Source organism: Mercenaria mercenaria, chromosome 12 (genome assembly GCF_021730395.1).
Source record: "Mercenaria mercenaria strain notata chromosome 12, MADL_Memer_1, whole genome shotgun sequence".
In the NCBI taxonomy this organism is placed as follows: Eukaryota; Metazoa; Mollusca; class Bivalvia; order Venerida; family Veneridae; genus Mercenaria; species Mercenaria mercenaria.
The window spans coordinates 55,649,224-55,669,223 of record NC_069372.1 but is presented as its reverse complement, the minus strand read 5'-3'; the positions used below and the strand labels follow the sequence as shown (position 1 = coordinate 55,669,223).

Below are 20,000 nucleotides of genomic sequence, written 5' to 3'. Positions count from 1 at the left end.
TCCACATTTGCATACATATCATAACTCTCTGCTATCATGTCTGTCAACAAAAGTCAGCTGTGATTATTTAATATTTTTAACTGGTTTGGAACAGAGAAACTACATACAAAAATGTATATTCTTTTTGCCTGAAAGATAAATTGATCACGAGGACAAAACGAATTCATAGAGTGCATTAAAAGAAACATTTAAATTGACAACAGTACTTTCCATACCTCAGGTCGCAGGGAAACAATGTTCAAGTGATAAATTATTAAAGGTAGAGAGAATATTTTTGAAATAATCTCTTCCTATATATGTCATATGTAAGTACCATGCAACCTGGTCAATTTAGTAACTTATCTAGATCCATATAATACCCCAGTCACACATACGGCGCGGATAGCTACGTGTAGCCACGGATAGAAACGTAGTAATCCGTATCGATCCGTACCTGAGCCGTACGGATTGGTACGAATTGATACGGATTACTACTTTAAGGTACGGTGCAGGTACGGATCGATACGGATAACTACGTTTATATCCGTTGCTAAACGTAGCTATCCGCGCCGTATGTGTGACTGGGGTATTAAGGTAGTTCTGCACGTTTGATAAACCGGAAGTGATGGCGTAACGCTATTTATCCGGAAAACATAGAATAACGCCTTGGTTCGACTGAAATGAAAATCATTTTATGAAAGAATGGCAACCTGTGAGTAGAGGTATTACAATGGCATTGTTGCTGTCTTTACAAAGTTCAATGACGATATTAAAACATCTGGCACGTTAATTAATTCAAACTAATGTCTTAACATCAGCATAAAATGTGCGGTTCACTTTAATCTAGGTCAATTATCTTAAAAATAAACACCCGGACTTTTTATTTCACAACATTATAGGTCAAATGTTTATTTACAACTGTGAAAAGTTTCATTAAACTCTACGTTGTAGACAATTTTCTGTTCGCGAAAATGTTATGAAAGTTATGATTTCCCCATTGACTCCCATTATGAAAAATTGCGTGAGGTCTAAATTTTTCAAATCAATCTTAGACTAGCTTAAAATCAAGCATACGACCTTATCTGTTTTATTTGCTGAATTTTATAGTATATTCTGAAATTTTGAAAAATCAGAGTTTAATCAAATTCTACAGTATAGAAAAAATCTCGATCCGAAAGTGCAGAACTACCTTATCATGAGAAACATGATTTGATAAAGAGTGTCATTACCATGATACATAAAGCAACATTCAAACGTCATTCTGGATTAAAATACTAAAAATTACACACTGGAGATTTACATTTAGTGCTTATCTCCCTTGTTACTGTATGGTCACCTGCACAACTGGGTGCTGTTGTGAAAGCCCATATACCATATATTAAAGTTGTTTTTCATATTGTCAATATAATATGAGTTCATTTCATATGGAACGTAGGCTTACTAAAGTATTTTCGAACTTGATAAAATCAAACTTACAGCCTATGTTAAAATGTGCCATAGTCTGTCAATTATGCATTCTTCTTTATACGCAATCAGGTTATAAAACAAATTAACAATGTTAAATGTATCACTAGATAAAAACAATCTTGTAGAAATGGAGCAAGGTCGTAATAAGGTGGCTGTGTATAGATGCTAGGATATCTTAAATAATAATATTTTGATACCATTGAGTAATTGATAACGATTAGATAAGTTAATATGTACACATATCTTTGCTAATTAGACCTACTTTCTATTTTCTATTGTTTAACATTTGCTAATTCGTGATGAACTACTTCCTTTATTTTGTTTAGCTTCATTAAACATGTACTTTAAAGCAATAACATATTTTCTTAAAAAAATTTATGTTCGCTTCTATGCGGATTGAACACAAAGTCCCTAACTGATATGCATGCCCTTACATATCTGTTTGCATGTGACATTGTATCTGTTCAGTATTAAAATTCAAATGTTCAAATTTTCAGGTACTGAAGCAATAGCAACCGAAAGGAAACAGTTTCTAAAAGACGCCCGAAAAGACGCACATTATTACTATAAAAATATTTTACGTGAATGTAAAGAGCAGGTGCCTGAAAATGAGGCACTTGAAAAGAAGATGGATGACTGGTGGTGTTCAATATTATAATAATTTCAATCAAAATGCAGCTGCATTATAAAGTGAATTACATTTCTATGCAACAGTTATTTAAGATGTGTAACTTTATAAAGAGTTATTTTTATTTTTATTTTACTTTGTTCATAAAATATACTGTACAGCCAATCTGCTTGCATTCGAGTGATTCTCTTTATATCATAAAATGCGGAGAGAAAATATCTCATAAAAACGTCTCTGATTATGGTTTGAGGTACAAACTAAATGGTTCTTACTACCGGGACTTTATAGACGTTGAGAAGACAAACATATTTCGTTTCAAACAATAACGTATCATAATAAATGTTTGAGTTTCGAATGCATTCTTTTTTCTTTTGCTTTGAACTTTTGACAAGTATATAATTTGTTATGTACTGTTTAATTATTAGAATTGATTTATATATTGTCTTCTGACACTATCGTTTTTTAATAAAAGAAACGTTTGACTCTGGTGGCTGATTTCTGCCATATTGCGTTTTCGCCCGCGACCCCGCCGAGTGAAAACACGAGAATAAACAAGTTAAAATGGCGGGGGAGGAGTGGGGAGTGGGGTGGGGGTGGCAGCGCAGCGCAGCACGATAACTCGATAATTAACGGGGTCGCGGGGCGAAAACTTGATATTTAGTAACTGGAACGCTTTCACAATCCATGCTTTACGTATTCGCATTGTAATATGAAATACTTTTGATATTATCAGCGAGATCGACAATATTTTATAACGCCGAGCTATGTTTTGAAGTGTCTTTGAATGTTTGTTGATAATTTAATGAAATTATGTTCAAAGTCTTAGGGCATTCATCAAAAATCTGGAAAATTACCTCTTCACTTCATGTTTAGAATTATTCATGTTTGAATTAATGGCAGTCATGATTATTCAGGAACGTAAGTAAATGGTATCTAGATGTACATCGACACGCTTTAATAACGCAAAACTTTTGAGATTCTACCAATTTTTGTTTTTGTTTTGCTAGTACTTCAAGCAAAATGTTTGTATAAAGATGATATAAAGACTTATATATATCGCTTCATCGTAAAAGTTCTATTAAATTGAATTTCTGTGAGCAAAATGTATTGAATAATTAATCGGGTAATTTAATCTGCGAAAAGAGGTTAATGGTGGTGTAATTCTCTTCCCTAACAAATGTCGAACTTTTTTCATTTTACAGATATAAAGATATTTAATATCTGATTCAGTACTTTTTATACGCCCGTCTAAAAGACGGGAAGTGTTATAGGGACGCCCCTGGCGGCGTCCACAAACTTTGTTCGGAGCATTTCTTCTTCATGCGTGAATAGAGTTTGATGTTACCGGGTTAACATGTTCACTATCATAAGACGGAGTGTCACGTGCAAGAACCAGGCCCCTAGGACTAAGGCCAAGGTCACACTTAGAGGTCAAAAGTCAAATACAAGTATGAACTTTTTTCCGGATCATTTCGTCTTCATGCATGGAGGAAATTTGATGAAACTTGGCAAAAGTTTTCACCATCATGAGACGGAGTGTCATAGGCAAAAGCCAGGTCCCTAGGTCCTAAGGTCAAAGTCACACTGAGAGGCCAAATGTCAGATCCAAGAATGACTTTGTACGAAGTATTTCTAATTCATGCATAGAGGGATTTTGATGTAACTTGACACAATAGTCGTAGTCCGGAATTGAGTTTTCCCAAATCAGTGTAGGTACAAACATCGCCAATTTGTTATAATATTATAAACTATTAAATTTAACCTTTAATACATAAAATGTTTCCTTGAATTGACAAGCCAAACTGATACTATTTACTAAAGACAGATATGTTAACGTCATTATGTATTAGATTTATAAAAATAAGTTTGAATTTGTGTTCGTGTGTGGGTTTAATATTTTGACATATTTCAATGCCACATAGCGCAATCTATTTATAGAATTGTTTGACATAAACCGAGTTCCGGTGTAAATCTATTGTTCACCATCATGAGACGGAGTGTCTTGCACAAGAACCAGTTCCCCAGTTTAGAATTACTTCCCTTTATTGTTACTATAAATAGCTACATTGTAACTTTTTATTACTGAATACTGACCATAGGAAAAAATCGAGACCTCTTTTCTGTAGTACAACATACATGTTATGTCCAATATTTAGGGATAATTTGACCTATCGCTACCTGGTAAGGATTTTTGTGTGGACTAAGAATTTTTTACCCTTTCCTTGAGATTAACTTCCCTTTGTTGTTACTATAAATAACTTGTGTTGTATTTTTTTTAAAACTGACCGTAGGGAAAAACAAGACCACTTTTCTGTGGTACAACAAAGATGTTACTTTAAAAACAATTTTTGGTGTATTTCAAAGTACCTCCACCTGGTAAGGAGTTTTTTGTGGACTAAGAAAAAAAATACAGATTTCTTGTGGATTTACTTCCATTTGTTGCTACTATAAATAGCTTATTCTTGAAAGTTTTTAACCTGGTTGTTAGAATTAGGTAATATGTCATTGTTAGTCCAGATATTATATTGTATAAAATAAAGTATTTCTTGTGAGGTTCCTTAATGCCTTGCCTAAATTCCGCTTTTTGTTTTTGTTATAGAAATAAAGCAATCGTAAACTTAAAAGTATAGTTGATTCCTTTATCTAACCACCAAAAATATTTTCTGTGATTTGCCTAACTATTTGAAGTCAGGAGTTGCGGATATTATTCTGACTAATAGCTAGGACTTATTGAACTTTCGGTTATTTCATGTATGTTCGTAAGAAACGAACTGTAAATCTTCAAACGAATTGAATGGAATACATTCGACACGGATTTAACGGGAGATGTTCACGGATTCAACGGATATTTCAACCGGTTTTACTGACATTTTCAACAGATTTATGTACAGAAAGGCTTTGTTCAGTAGTATGTTTCGACCCCGTAGGGTAAGTTATAGACCCGGGAGTGTCCTGTTATATCAGGATAGGTCTGACAATTTAAATCATTTGTATATAATAAGATTATTTGCGGGTGGATATGGGTGATTTGGATTCAATATCCTGTCGATATTGAAGCACAGACGGTTTAGTACAAAAAACCCCACAAAGACTTAATATATTGATAGTTTGGTATCCTGACGGTACTATAGAATATCACAACTCTTTGGAAGTAAGTGTAACTACTTACGGTAATAAAGCACTGACGGCACTCGAGAATGACACAGCCCGTTGAAAACTACTGTTTTCACTGACGGTATTTAACATTGACCGATAAAGAGAAAAACACAAGCACACGTTACTGACACATGTGAAAAACTTGTTTTATTACTGGCGGTATAGTAGATTGTCACATATGAGAACTTATGATATCACTGCCGGTACTGTAGACGCATGTACACAGCCCTTTGAAAAGTAGTATATGCACTGACGGTATTTAGCACTGACGGTAGAATAGAAAACTAGTGATGTACTAATTATCACAGCCCTTTTGATATACAGATTTAATGATTTAAGGTCACTGGCGATATTGTAGATGAACAGAACCACCTGTTGACATAACTGATGGTAAGTCTCTTGATGGTTATATAGCACTGATGGTACTTTAGAAATTGCACAATCTTTTCACATTGACGGTACCAACTGATGGTAGTGAAAGCCCACCGGCAAAAAGGAAAGGAAACAAAAACCGTAGGGCCTTACGATTTCGTACCATCTATGGATGCGGTGTTATTTGTATTTAGCAGGTGACGGAGGGAGTCGGATGACGGTAGACGGTAACTTTGAACGACGGTATATCCGAAAGGCAGTGATTTTAGACGGAAACGGTTTCTGTTAGTACCTGTATTGAGGGGTCTATCGTTGTTACAGTAGTTTACTGCTCGAAAATCCAAGACAAAGTGAGCCGCGAATGCTTTCTATCTTTTAAACTTTCGCAGAATGATTACGCCATAACACGTGCACTCAGAGAATGGAGAGCATTAGGCTAAGAGATTATCCAAAATGGCGGCTTTAACTTCTTCCGTTACAGTAAGCATATTTCGATGATCGTATGTTGTGTAGATCCAACTTTTAGTATCAAATGATTATTATGATAAGATGATGATAATATACCCGTGAGATAAGTTTTATGTCTGAAATTACCGGAAGTAAGTTAAGCGTATGCATGAAAAAAAGGTGGATGGGGAATGAATTCAACTCTTTTATCTGTATAACAGCATTGCTTCCTTCGACTTTGAAAAACAAGGTATCATTGGTGTCTCTTTGTACATTACTTAATGCGTAATGCTTATAACCACTGGACATGAGGTGTAAATTCAAACCGCAAAATAAAATTGTTCTCATATGGTTACAAGTTTAGCTCATCTTAAAGGCCCATCGCAATCTACTGACATACCTTTTCCACCCATATAAACTTCATGAAAATCATTCTGACAAAACAGGTATATAACGGCTGTACTACAAGATGGCAGTTGGACAATTAAGGCCCTTCCTTAGTTTATGTGTTTTTGCTAACATACTCAGTCAATCTCTTTTCAGTTTAGTTTAAAAACATAGAAAAATAGCTACACGTATCTTGCTCTATAGAAACAAAATGTGACCGAAATGTAACTAAATAAGCTTCTGCACATACTGCTACATTAATTCAGTAAACTGTTTAGAAATTAAACACAGTCTTGACCTAATACATGTCACACTCGATTTGTAACAAGATATCTGTTTTCCATTTTTATGGTCATTCTGATGTGTTTCTTGAACGAGAGTTCATGCCCATGTCTTTCAGCGCAAATATTTCTTTGTTAAGTATAATTAGTCAAAATTACAGCAATGTAAATATAGTAATGTACAAGTTTACAATATAATTTCAGGGACTGATAAACATAAAACTACAAAATGAGCCTTTAACCTGAGATTTGTGTTATCAAATATCGTATAATCAAACCTTTTCACATTTGCGTGAATATGGTATTCATATATCACTCGCTTTGCAAACGCTTGCTGACGATTGTCTAACTCAATAGTTTAAAAAAGAGTGACATGAGAGGTAAATAGCTGCACGATAATTATCAAAAATATAATATATAAAGAATGTTTATACAGTGTACATATTTTCAGTCTACTTCATGTACTTTTTCAGTTTTAAGCTTCACATAGACTGATAAAATGAACACTTTGCATATTCATATACATTTTGCAACACTTATATTATGATAAAAAATGTTAACGACATAAAAAATAAATAAATACATGAAGATGATTTGATTTTGTTAATGGTTTATACATTAGGCAAACGTTTTTAAGCTGTCGTTAAATAGTCATATTAAAATACGTACGTTCAAACCGTTCAGTAACAGGTACAGTTTTACACATGGCTGTCTACGTTATGGATTGCAATTGTAACTGTCACGGATGGCAAACCAGTTTTTAGACCCGCATAGAGAAAAATGTCTCTACTTTCATAAAAGTTTAAGCTAAAAGAACAGTTTTACCCTCATCGTTAAAAACATGTAAGACATAATATGTGTATTAGTCAGTGCATTTTCGTGACGTACCATTTTTCTCAAAAAGGAATGTTATTAACAAAATTAATAGCAAACAAACAAATTACACATAGACGGCCAAAACATTGTAGACTGTATTTACCCTATGTCAGTCAGTTAATTCAATTTGAATAGGCTGGATGTAGTACTTAAACATATTGCTGGTTCATGAATGTTTATGCCATACTGAATTTATTTCATTGTCATTTTTAAAAATAAAATATTCGAAGCTTGTACCACCTGGCGTATCAATATGTTGTACCAGTTTGCTGACACATGATATATCATGGTTGTCGTACATGATGCATGTTTTTACGATTTTACGGTCACAGATGCATCAACACGTGTATGATATTTTACATAAATTACGGATATCGGTATTTACTTCAAGGTGAGTGCAGCTGTTTTTCCAGTTATCTAAACAATCAGGAACTAGTCTGATCTAAACCTGGTTTAAATTAGGTTTATAAGGGGATGCGCGAAGCTGTCTTTTATGAACATGAATCTACATTCATGGGTAAATGACAGATTTTCGAATTCCAATTAAGGAGGTTGTATACCTTTTCACCAGTATAGATTCAAATTAATTGAACCGTAGAAATTTATTGTATTTCGTGTAATTTAATGTTAAGCTACTACAACCTCCAGTTCGTTTATCTCTGTGCCTTGAAGTACAAATCCAAGTTTGAAGTACACGACCTCCAAAGTAGAAGGAAGATGCTAATATTTAACACTTTCAATGTATTTCGGTTTCACTGTTATCCGCTAAAGTATGTGTGGTTAATAATTAGTTATTCTGTTCAAAGAATATGTAGAGCTACTGGACCCACCCATGCGTCGTCGTCGGCGTCCGTCTTTGGTTAAGCTGTTATCTCAGTAACCACTTGTTGGAATGGATTGAAACTGCACACACCCATTCACTGTAATAGACTGACTTACACTGCACAGATTCAATAACTCTATTTTGCTTTTTTACAAAACTATTCCCCTTGTTAGACATAGAAACTTCGGGTAAGGTTTTATATGTAAGCTGATATTTCACTACCCAACAATGGGAATGGATTGAAACTTTACAAAATTGTCCACTGTCATGAGCTGATAATTATGCGTTGTACATATTCCATAACCCTATTTTGCAATTGTACAAAATTATGCCCTTTTTCGACTTTAAATATTCATTTACCCATTGGCATGGCTGTTGAATAGTCGAGCGTTGCTGTCCTCCGACAGCTCTTGTATAATTAGTATGCTCGTTACTTTTCTAATATAAGCTTAGAATGTATATATTGTAGGGATCGTGTTTCCAAGGTCAGGCATTTTCTCTCATTTTCAAACAATTCAAGTCAAGTAAAATTTATTTAAAGTCGGATATCACAACAATATAACACAAGCTCTGCAGAGCTTTTAAACCCACTAGTAAATAACACGCATGACGTGATAACAAAAGCAAAGCATAGCACATTAAGCATATAAAGATAAGCAATATTAAAACTATAAAAAGTATATTATATATCATGATGACAACAGAGTTAAGACTACAAGCATAAGATAGCAAATGGTAAATGTAAGTATTAAAGACTAGCAGTGTTAAGACCTTCACAGCTAAAAACAGACTAGCATACTACTAGAGTAAAACAGTTGACACAGGTAAAACTAATCACATATCTTAATCACCTTTAAGCAATAAACAGAATTCCAAATGACATGATACGTAAACAGTACATGATTTTGTTGCTAATGGCAAAAACACATGCAAAATAGTTAAGTATGATATATGCTGCTATTATGCAAAACACAAAACAAATGGCACAAAGCATGAGACATGCACAAATCAGTTCATTCACAAGATCACAAGAGTTAAGAAATACAAGTGGTAAGCCATATTATGTAACAAGGCATGCAGGGCACGAGCAAGACTAGCCATCACACAGAGCAATATTTGATTTAAACTGAGAAAATAAAGTTATTTCTCTAACATGATTTGGGAGGAAATTCCATAGTTTGGCAGCAGAGTATCTGAATGAATTTAATCCATACCTGGTTGTTCTAACCTTTTGCAGTTCAACTGTATTTGTATACCTAAAATTGTAATGGAAGTTTTTTATATTAAAAAGATCATGTAGATACTTCGGACCATTCTTGTTTAAAATTTTAAAAACCACCAAAGCTGTCGTTCTCATTCTTCTAGTCATGAACATAGGAAGACCAGATTTATCAAGCAGAGTTTCATATGAACTAACATAGTCATTGTATACGAATCTAAGAGCCCTATTCTGTATTTTCTTTATTTTAGATGCTTTTGTTTTGCCACTAAAATGCCAGGTCAAAGGGCAGTAATTAAAGTTTGACAATATAAACGAGTGATACATAGTCAGCCTACCAAGTCTCGTCAAATTACAAACAATTCTCTTCATAATATTTAATTGCTTAGATGCTTTTTTTTACATATTTTGTCAACATGGGACTTTAAGTTCAACAAAAAATCAAACGTAACACCGAGTAGGTCTACTTCGTCTTCACACTTGATGCTTGTATCATTTAAATTAAAAGTAAGGTTAAGGTCATGTGTCCTAGCCCCCAGGGATATGGCCTGGAATTTCTCAGGGTTAGCTTGCATCAAATTGTCTGCAAACCATTTGATAAGTTTCAGACTCTCTGATTCAAGAACACTAACTAAGTTTGCTGGAGAAGTACTAGCAAATGAAATAGTATTGTCATCTGCATAGTTATACAGGTCAGACTGGGAGATGAAACTGAAAATGTCATTCATGAAAATGTTAAACAGGATAGGACCCAGTATGGATCCCTGAGGAACACCCTTGACCACATCCCTGAAGGAGCTGTAACAGGTCAGACACTAGCTCATTATTTTCTTCAAGTACACTATTTTTCTGAGTAAAATTACCCTCATTTGTTATAAAAGGTTTGATGGTGTTCCAAAAATCTTTGCTTTTGCATCCACCACTGCATCTATCAATAAAATAATTTCTCATGGCCTTTTTTAAGTTTATATACAAGATTCCTTGCTTGCTTTTCTGTACTTATGCCAATTAGCGTCTGTTTTGTTACTTTGAAAAGAGTGAAACAGTTGCCCTTTCTTATAAATGGCTTTCCTGAGATCAGAGTTCATAAAGTGAACTGGTTTTGCAGGCTGTTTTCTTGATTTAATAGAAGCATACTTGTCAAAACAGTCTAAAATTGATTTGCTAAAAACCTCTGATGCCATATTAACATCATGGCTCCTAACAATATCAGGAAAATCAATGGAAGATAAATCTGACAAAATATGTTCATGGTTAAAATTTCTAAAACTTCTATACTTTGCTCTTTGGCACACAACAATTCATTTGAAAACCAATAATATTGTGAACATTACTGACTCCACATGAAAAGTTAAAAGTTTGATCAATTTTGGCAGGAGTATTTGTCAGTATAACATCAAGAAGGCTAGGCACATACAATTTTGGAAAACATGTGGGTTCTTTACTTAAATTGTTGAAGTCAAAAATGTCACATATCTGACACAAAACTTTGCACTTACCTCTGTTCAGACAGTCATAATTTGCATCTCCAAGAATTATTATGTGGTCATATTTCACTGAAATTTTGTCAATTGTGTTATATATATCATCAAAAGATTCATCATTTGGTAAAGCTGGAGGCCTATAAATTCCGCAGATAAACCATTTCATATTGTCAAATTTTATTTCAACACCAACTGATTCAATCACCTGAAATTCTAGATTGGATTTTCCGTCAACAACAAGGTCACTTCTGAGACATGCAGCTAGGCCACCACCTTTGGATTGTCCTGCCAGCTCTCCAGAAGTAGTAATTGTCTACTGAGAACTGTGCATCAACAAAAGTGTCATCCAGTTTAGTCTCTGCTAGAAAAAGCAAGTCAACAGTTGATTTAAGTAACAGGTCTTCAATAAAACGGAATTTGTGTTTTAAACTGTTAATATTTAGGTAAGCACAAATAAATTTCTTAGGGTTGGATCTTCTTGCTTTTGTAAGCTGGTCAAAAATATCAGTGTCATTTGACTCACATTGGTTAAATCAAAAGTTTCAGATGTGTCACTAGATGTATTCTGTGGGACATTTGCTGATGCTGGAAGCTGACTAGCAGGAGATGAAGCATGTGAGGATATACATACAGGGCATGTAAACATAGAAGGCTATGACAGCTTATACTGTTTATACATGTTGTCTGTCAAATCTGAGCACTTTTTGTGGTACCACATCTCACAGTCAGTACACCAAAGTACCATGTCGTTAATGTTTACAACACCACAGCTGGTATTGGCGGGCCCTGGGTTTTGAGATACATCCCCGCTAAGAAGTAGGAGCAAGGCTATGTCTGATAATGTTTTTTCTTCGACGGTTTAGTGCCATTCTGTTTATGACCAAAGTGGAATATTTTAGTTGTATCATTAGCAGAATACCAAACACTTTTCCCTATTTATCTTTGCTTTTTATCGTAATTTCTTAGAGAGAAATATTACATAAATTAATCTGTCTCCTTTACTGTAGCTACAGAACATTTTATTTCTATATTTTATTAACATTTATATACAATGTAAACAAATTCCAAAGCTAAAAATACTTGCAGCAGTACTCCTCGCCTGACATTTATTTGGAAAATTCATTATGCTTGCAATTATTATTCTGATGGATAGTGAGCTGAACCTGTGTTCTTTAAATAAAGCAGTGACAACGCCTTTGAATTTAACATTTAGATACATATAGGTAATGGGGTTCGTATCCATGGTAAATTTAATTAAAGAAATCACTATTTTCTTCTGAATAATTTTAGAGCATAGTTTGGTCTATAAGTACCAAATTATCAAAGGAAATGAAACAAATATGTATTACAAATCAAATCACTCAAACTTTCTTTTTAAAACGGCCGTAATAAGTGACCTTTCACCCATTTTCTTACATTCCGCATAAAATATAAAAACCGCAAAATATTGATCATCATTCAAAGCGAAAGACTCGTAAAATATTTCGGCAAATATGACTGATTGAAAATAGCTCAAATGAAAATAAATACTCAGAATTACGTACTTACTGTTAAAATAAAAGCTAATAAGTTTGCGAAGTATCTGACACGTAAAGGCACGAGCCGATGATGTCATTTTAACGCAACAACGTATGTCTTTTACCGTTTCTGCGGTAATGTATTCATTATTTTCAACATTATTAAATCATTAAGCATTAAATCGGAGACAGCTTGGTAAAACGTTGTCGTAAATCCGCACATACAGATGTTAAGGTATTCAACCTTCTTAAGGTATGACCCACTTAATGGTGAATATTTCAATTGTTTCAAAACATGCTGTATCCAGTGAGAGACTTGTATGCAAAATGTAAACAATTTCTACCGTGCCGTGTTTTAAATGTTTTTGTATAATTCATGATATTTCCTCAAGTTCAAGTAAAGACAAATTTCAAAGTGATGGCCACTATCCAAAACGTTTGCAGAGAATTAATTATACCAGTAATGTTGATAAAAGAAACGTCAAGCTATTGGTAAACAATTATAAAACACAAACTAAAACTGTGAATATCATTTTTTTCTAGGATGCCTCAAGTAAAAGGATTTAATAAGACAGAATTCTAACTCCAACATTGAAAAATTAAGGTCGAGTCCTGTGGGACTGTTTTCAGTTTTGCTCACTTCATTCAAACATAACCTTGGGGCAGAAGCAAAACCTACCTACATTTCTTCCACAATATGTAATCGAAAGAGTAAAGGCAAAATAGAGAACTTTTATACTGGATGTAACTTAGTATTTTTAAAGATGTCTAACTCTGCCCCCTTCTGTTTCAGAGGTAAATTCACTTTGAAAAACACACTTATCGAATGAAAAAAAAATCACTTTTTTTACAATAAATCAATAATAATAAGTCTTGAAAAAAAACTTACTAGAAAAAAAGAAATATAAGGACAAAAATTCGGTTCCAATGGGGCTTGAACCTATACCTACTGAAAAATTTAAGTCAAAGTAGTTTATTGTAAGAATTGAATACTCTTAAAAAGGAGGTACATTATTACATGGGCCATACCTTAATTCGTCAGATAATATTATTAAAATGTACACTTTATATTTGTCAGTTTAACGATGTTTGATAAGGTAACAATATCGGCTAGGGTTTGGAAATATAAACTATAACAAATTTCAGTCAAGATAACTTTGCATGTGTACGTCCGCATAACTATTAATACTACTTATGTGACCGAATGACTACATTTATAATTATTTGACCCATTATGTTTCTTTTGTTTTAAGTCATACATGTGCGGTTTTTATTTATACCCTATGATGACATTCCAAATGTATTAATGGGGAAAACCCCAAACAGCCCTCTTAGTGTCATTTCATGCTCTGATATCTGAGTAAAAAGAAACACGTGTATCTCTGAAGTCAGTTTGTGGTATATTAACCTATTTCTATATATAAACATAGTGCCAGCAAATGTGAATAACGCCTTTTAATATAAATATAATTACCCCTTTCAGTATAATTATATTATTTGAAATAATTCGCGTTGTTGGTACGTCGCTTTTTTATAAAATATTACTGCTATCTTAATGTTTTAGAAATTTAATCGAAGCTGGATACCACGAAAGACAGGTGGTGACTTCTGATTTCTGACTTCTGACTTCCGACTTCTGACTTCCGAGTTCCGACTTCTAACTTCCGACTTCTGATTTTCGACTTCCGAGTTCCGACTTCTGACTTTCGACTTCCGAGTTTCGACTTTTGACTTCCGACTTTGCACTTCAGACTATTCATACTATAAGCATACGGAAGTAATAAACCTTTGGAAAATGCCTTTGAGTTACAAGAAGAGATGTCCGATAGACAGCCAATGCTCGACTAATCGAATTGTTGTCCCAGAAGCTGGAATATTACCCTAAAGACACATGTGAAGTTTCAATTCAATATCTGCGTTAGTTTTGGAGATAGTAACTTGCATGTAAAACTTTAGCAAGGATTTTCTAAGACAAAAGGGAGGCATGATTATACCAAAATATAAGTCAGAGTTATGGGACCTGACCCAGTAAGGTTAGTAATTGACCTAGAAAAAGAAAACATAATTTTCAAAGCTATGCAAAACTTTAACCAGGATTTTGTAAGTCCAAAAGGGGATATAATTTGGCTAAAATGCAGGTCAGAATCATGGGACTTAATTCTATCACCTAGTTTTATAACCCCGAAGACATACGTGAAGTTTCAATTCAATTTCTGCATTAATTTTGGAGAGAGTAACTTGCATGTAAAACTTTAACCAGGATTTTCTTAGTCCAAAAGTAATAGCTATATGTACTTGAACGCATAACTTTAACCAGGATTTTCTAAGTCCAAAAGGGGGCATAATTTGCCAAATATACATCTCAGAGTTATGGAACTTGACCCAGTGAGGTTGGAAATTGGCCTAGAAAAAGAACAAGAGCTGTCCGTAAGACAGCCAGTGCTCAACTATTCGAATCGCCCCAGAAGCAGGAATATTATCCTAATGTTAAAATATCTACAGAGTTTCAATCCAGCACCTGCATTCAATATCTGCATTAATTTTGGAGATAGTAACTTGCAAGACTAAAAGGGGGCATAATTTATTAAAATACATGTCAGAGTTATGGGACTTGATGCAATCAACTAGTTTTATAAAAGGGGCAAAAATACATGTCAGAGTTATGGGACTTGAACCAGTGACGTTGGTATTTGATTTGGAAAAAGAAAATATAAGTTTCAAATCTATATGCCTTTAAGTAATAGCTATCAATACGTGGACGCAAAACTTCAACCAGGATTTTCTAAGTCCAAAAGGGGAATAATTTGGCCAAAATGCAAGTCGGAGTTACGGGACTTGATGCTATCATTTAGTTTTATAACCCCGAAAACACATGTGAAGTTTTAATTCAATATCTGCATTAGTTTTGGAAATAGTATTTCCACTGTACACAATCATGGAAAGCATACTTCCGACTTCTGACTTCTGACTTCCGACTTTCGACTTCTGACTTCTGACTTCCGAGTTCCGACTTCTGACTTCCGACTTCACACTTCAGACTGTTCATACTATAAGCACACGGAAGTCAGAAGTCAGACGTCGGAAGTCACTACTGATGTTGTTCCTATTTTCTGACACGCGATATGATAGTTACGCATGATGCATATTGTAAAACAGTTTATTGATCGCAAACACAGATGCATGTATGAAATATTACCCGAGTATTTTGCATAAATGACGGATTTTATCACCAAGGTGAGTGCAGGTGTGTTTTACAGTTATTTTCTTATTTTACAAGCAGTAACTAGATTGGTCTAAACCTGGTTTAGGCCAGCTTTCTCTTTACCCAGTATATAATAAAATTATAACAATCATCTGTATTTGAATTTATCTGCTTTTAATGGGAAAATGACAATTTTTGAATTTTAAACAATCTTGTCAGTTATAAATCATAAATTTAGACTCCTGTATTGACGTAAGATGTATACTTCCATTTCTCATTGCACGACTGTACAATGTCAAAGATAAAAATATCCAAACTGCATATTTCGACTAGGTTAAATTATAAATACTAGTCATATGAGTTGGGTGTATAAGAGGCGGATTTCTATATATCTAATGCTCAATAGATGTGTATACTCTGTATGGTTTTAAGACATGCAGACATATTTTACTGCATGTTTTATGATGACTATCAAGATGCAGTGGTGGAGTAATAAACCAGGGGCCGTATTCATAAAGCATCTTAAGTATAAGTTTTGACTAAAGTTTAAGATTTTACTTAAGTTTGTGGATATTTCAGCTTAAGTCTAAGTAAAAACTTAAGTCCTAGTCATAAAATAGCTAAAACTTAAGATACGTAAGAAATGACTTAAGTCAGAAAATAAAATAGCGTGGTGAGTACGATTAAAGTGTTGTTTTCGTCCACAATAAAAAACAAAAATTACTTACTTATTATGTTGTTTTATGAATAACAAATATACTTAAGTAAAATAAATTTCTAACCTAAGTAATACTTAAGTAAATAATCAATTTCTTATACTTATACTTAAGATGCTTTATGAATACGGCCCCTACTGTCCATGTTGAGCAGAACCGTAACAAAGGTGAATTCCTACTGATATCGAGTCTGTTTCGTATTGTGGCCCTGATACGTTTTTTTTTTTAAAAAGATATATCTGTTTTAAAGGCATTTATATTCAACTGGTAATCTAGGATGTTTAGAGAACTAAGGATTCCTGCGGGCAAGTACATGTAATTATAAATGCTTTTATCGATTTTCCTAGCGCTGTAAAGACGGCCGTGTCTAAAACATTCTCTAAGGTAACGGAAGTCAGACGAAATGGAAATGGTCATTCAGCTGAAATTTGCGGAAAAAGTAAACGGTTATGAGACACTTTTCATACCACCATTATTTTTGTTTAGTCACATGCTCTAAAAATATACATATGTTTTTGGTCAGTCATTTGCAGATAATACGGTACAGGTCGCCCAAGGCATTTAGGGCCATTTTTGCCTTAAAATTTAGTGTGCTGGAAGCGGAGTTTTACTCGTTGGCTGTAAATGGCACATGATGAAGTACTTAGTACATGCAATATATCCACTCTACAACTTCCTGGAGTTTTAGTATTTTTTTTTTCGCATTTGTATCAACAACAATTTGTGGAATTTTTCAAATTTACCGTCGCTTGCCCCCTAAATTTTGAGCGTCGGCCGCCTAAGCGGTGTCCGTAAAGAAATTAACACTCCACCACAGAGTCCCCAATGAAAGTAGATTTAATCATATTTAAAATTCAGAGAGGTTTTAAAACATCATGAACGAAAATAAAACAAGCACTTTCATACAGCTCTCAAATTATTGTTTTGGAAAGAAATTTAATTAATAAGATAAAGAAAACAATGTAGAAACTGTCAAAATAGTTAACATAGAAATATAATGAATTTTAGAAGCATCTTGAAAGAATCTTAGCAACATCGTGGTCTTTTATCATTTCCACACACCAACCCACACACACACACCCGGACGCACACGCCCGCGCACGCGGACACGCACACACAAACACGCACATATAAATATATATCAGTATCACTCCAAAAGATGCCGTAAACGGGTGAAGCCGGTTGAGTTACATTATTTTACATCATTAATTGGGTTAGAATTGTTAAATATGTAAAACAAATTGAAGGCATTTTAATTATCTTTTTCCGCTATTGAATATCTGTACTGCATGTGCGTGTGTGATAAAAGACCAGTGTGTTGCTAAAATATTGAATCAGTTGGAATTAAAAAACCTCTCCCGTATTTGGATACTATCTATAAAAAGAATGCAGCCAATATTTTAGCTACCTTGATCCGACAGAGCAAATACTGATACTATTTTGACGACTTTAAGGTTAAAAAGATTTATGTCATGAGATCCATATCGTCATTTGGAAACGAACTGGAAATATATACAATAGCTTTGAAAATACATTTGCATGTCGTTTCTACTTTCCATTTTATTTACGTGGAATATACTTCTTGCTTTGGTACAGCTACATATCATTATATTTGCGCAATTACGTAATTGTATTGTTTTTCTTCTTCGTATTTCTAGGTCCTGATAAAGAGGAAGGCGAAATATTTAAACACAACAGGTAACAATGTGCGAGTGTTGTGAAAGTAGGAGTTGTAAACTTACTTTGCTTATTGTTGGTACAATATTTACCATTGTTGGCATAGGTTTTGACTGGAAAAATTTCGCAGAGATCCATAAAAACGTAGATCTTCAAAATGATGCTCAAACGGTTAAACCGATAGATGAATGTAAAATTCAGTTACAGACATGCGCTTGGATTATCCTTGCCTTTGTCATTCTTAAATTAATAGCATCAGTCATTGAAATAATCGTAGATATTTATCGTTTCTGCACTAACACGGACCCTGAAATTTGCTGCTTAAGACTCCAAATGAATGATTTTGCAATGCTAGTCATCAAACTTATTGTAGCTCTTTTTGAATGTGTCGTACTAATAACGCTTTTAATAGCGTCGAGGGACTGTTTACAGATCAAAGGAAAGAATGTATTCCAAGACATCAGCCCTGACCTTCGGAACGACTTTTTAGCTGGCTTGTTTGGAATCGTTGGTATTGTGATAAGTCGGATCGGTAAACAGAATGGAGTGAGAATATACAATGCTGGAAAAATATGTGCACTTGCTTGCTGGAACAGGCAGAGACCAGATGCACAGGAACTTGAAGATAATGAATGTGACTGCTGTTATGGTTTCATAAGGACTGTTTTCGTTGCTGCTGTCATTGTTTTAATTGTGTTAAATGGATTCCTTATTGCTTCTTACATTAGCGTAAGAAATCTGTAATGCATATACAGCAATTTAAATCCCAAGTATATAATGTATGTACTAAATATAAAATGTGTCTCGGATATACCGACTGATAGACAAGCTTTTTATTCTTTTATATCATGTTTTCATGAGGCTGAAATATTTAACAGTACACTAACACAACATAAATGTTGTGCCGAACGATCTCAAGAGATCGAGATGTAGCAGCTGTAACTGAAAGCACGTGAAGATATTTACGATTACAATGCAGCTTTGAGAAGAACAAAAGAAAAAAGGTGGAAAACCACAGGTCGCCCAACACGCCATAAAGAGAAATGCTGCAGATTTTATTTTGACATGTTTGTTTGTTTAGTTTCTATCTTCGGTGTATGTATATATTCGTCAATACTTACTTTAACGGGTACAAACATGTACATATTGATTCCTTATAGAATTATGGAAAGTTTCGCAAATTTATGTAGCAAGTATGCCAATGCTAGGTGTTGCATTTAATATTGTTCAAGTTTCGTTGTGTTTTTTAGGAAATGGTTAACTAAAACAAGTTTGACTATATTTGTTCACGTCATTATGCGGAATATAAATGTAAATTTGCAATTTAAGCAGATATTGAATCCGAAACCTACTAAGGTGTTTTCTAAGGACTTTCTCAAACCATTTATTAGTGATATAAGATTAAAGTACGCTATAACGGTCACTGAAAACCCTATCATGTAAAATCGTAGCATAATTTTTCCCATGCTATACCGTTGTGATGACATGTTCAGATTTTAAAAACACCGAAAAGTGTGTAAATTAGGGATTTTCTTGATATAGGCTTAATTTGCTGAGACCGGGACACAATAATTGCAGACTACATGTTAGAACCATATTGAAAACACTAACAATGTAATAGCATAAACAAATGAACAATATTAAAGGATTGAAATTTATTATTAGCGTTTACGGGGTAGTATCTGTTCATGAAAAAGCAGATGAAGACATCGTATATTTCAACAAGAGCTGACTGAGGACAGCAACGCTCGACTATTCAACAGCGTTGT

The 20,000-nt window shown here is 34.0% G+C and overlaps 1 protein-coding gene across 1 annotated transcript in view; it reads left to right on the top strand.

The window, feature by feature from the left end:
- The window catches only part of LOC128547398 (guanylate-binding protein 1-like), a 44,954-nt gene extending 40,270 nt beyond the window's left edge, over positions 1 to 4,684 (top strand). Inside the window, exon 9 of the mRNA XM_053520133.1 lies at positions 1,944 to 4,684. Within this exon, the coding sequence (XP_053376108.1) occupies positions 1,944 to 2,104 (161 nt within the window). The 3' untranslated portion in view covers positions 2,105 to 4,684. The remainder of the gene's footprint in view (positions 1 to 1,943) is intronic.
- The last annotated feature ends 15,316 nt before the right edge of the window (positions 4,685 to 20,000 follow it).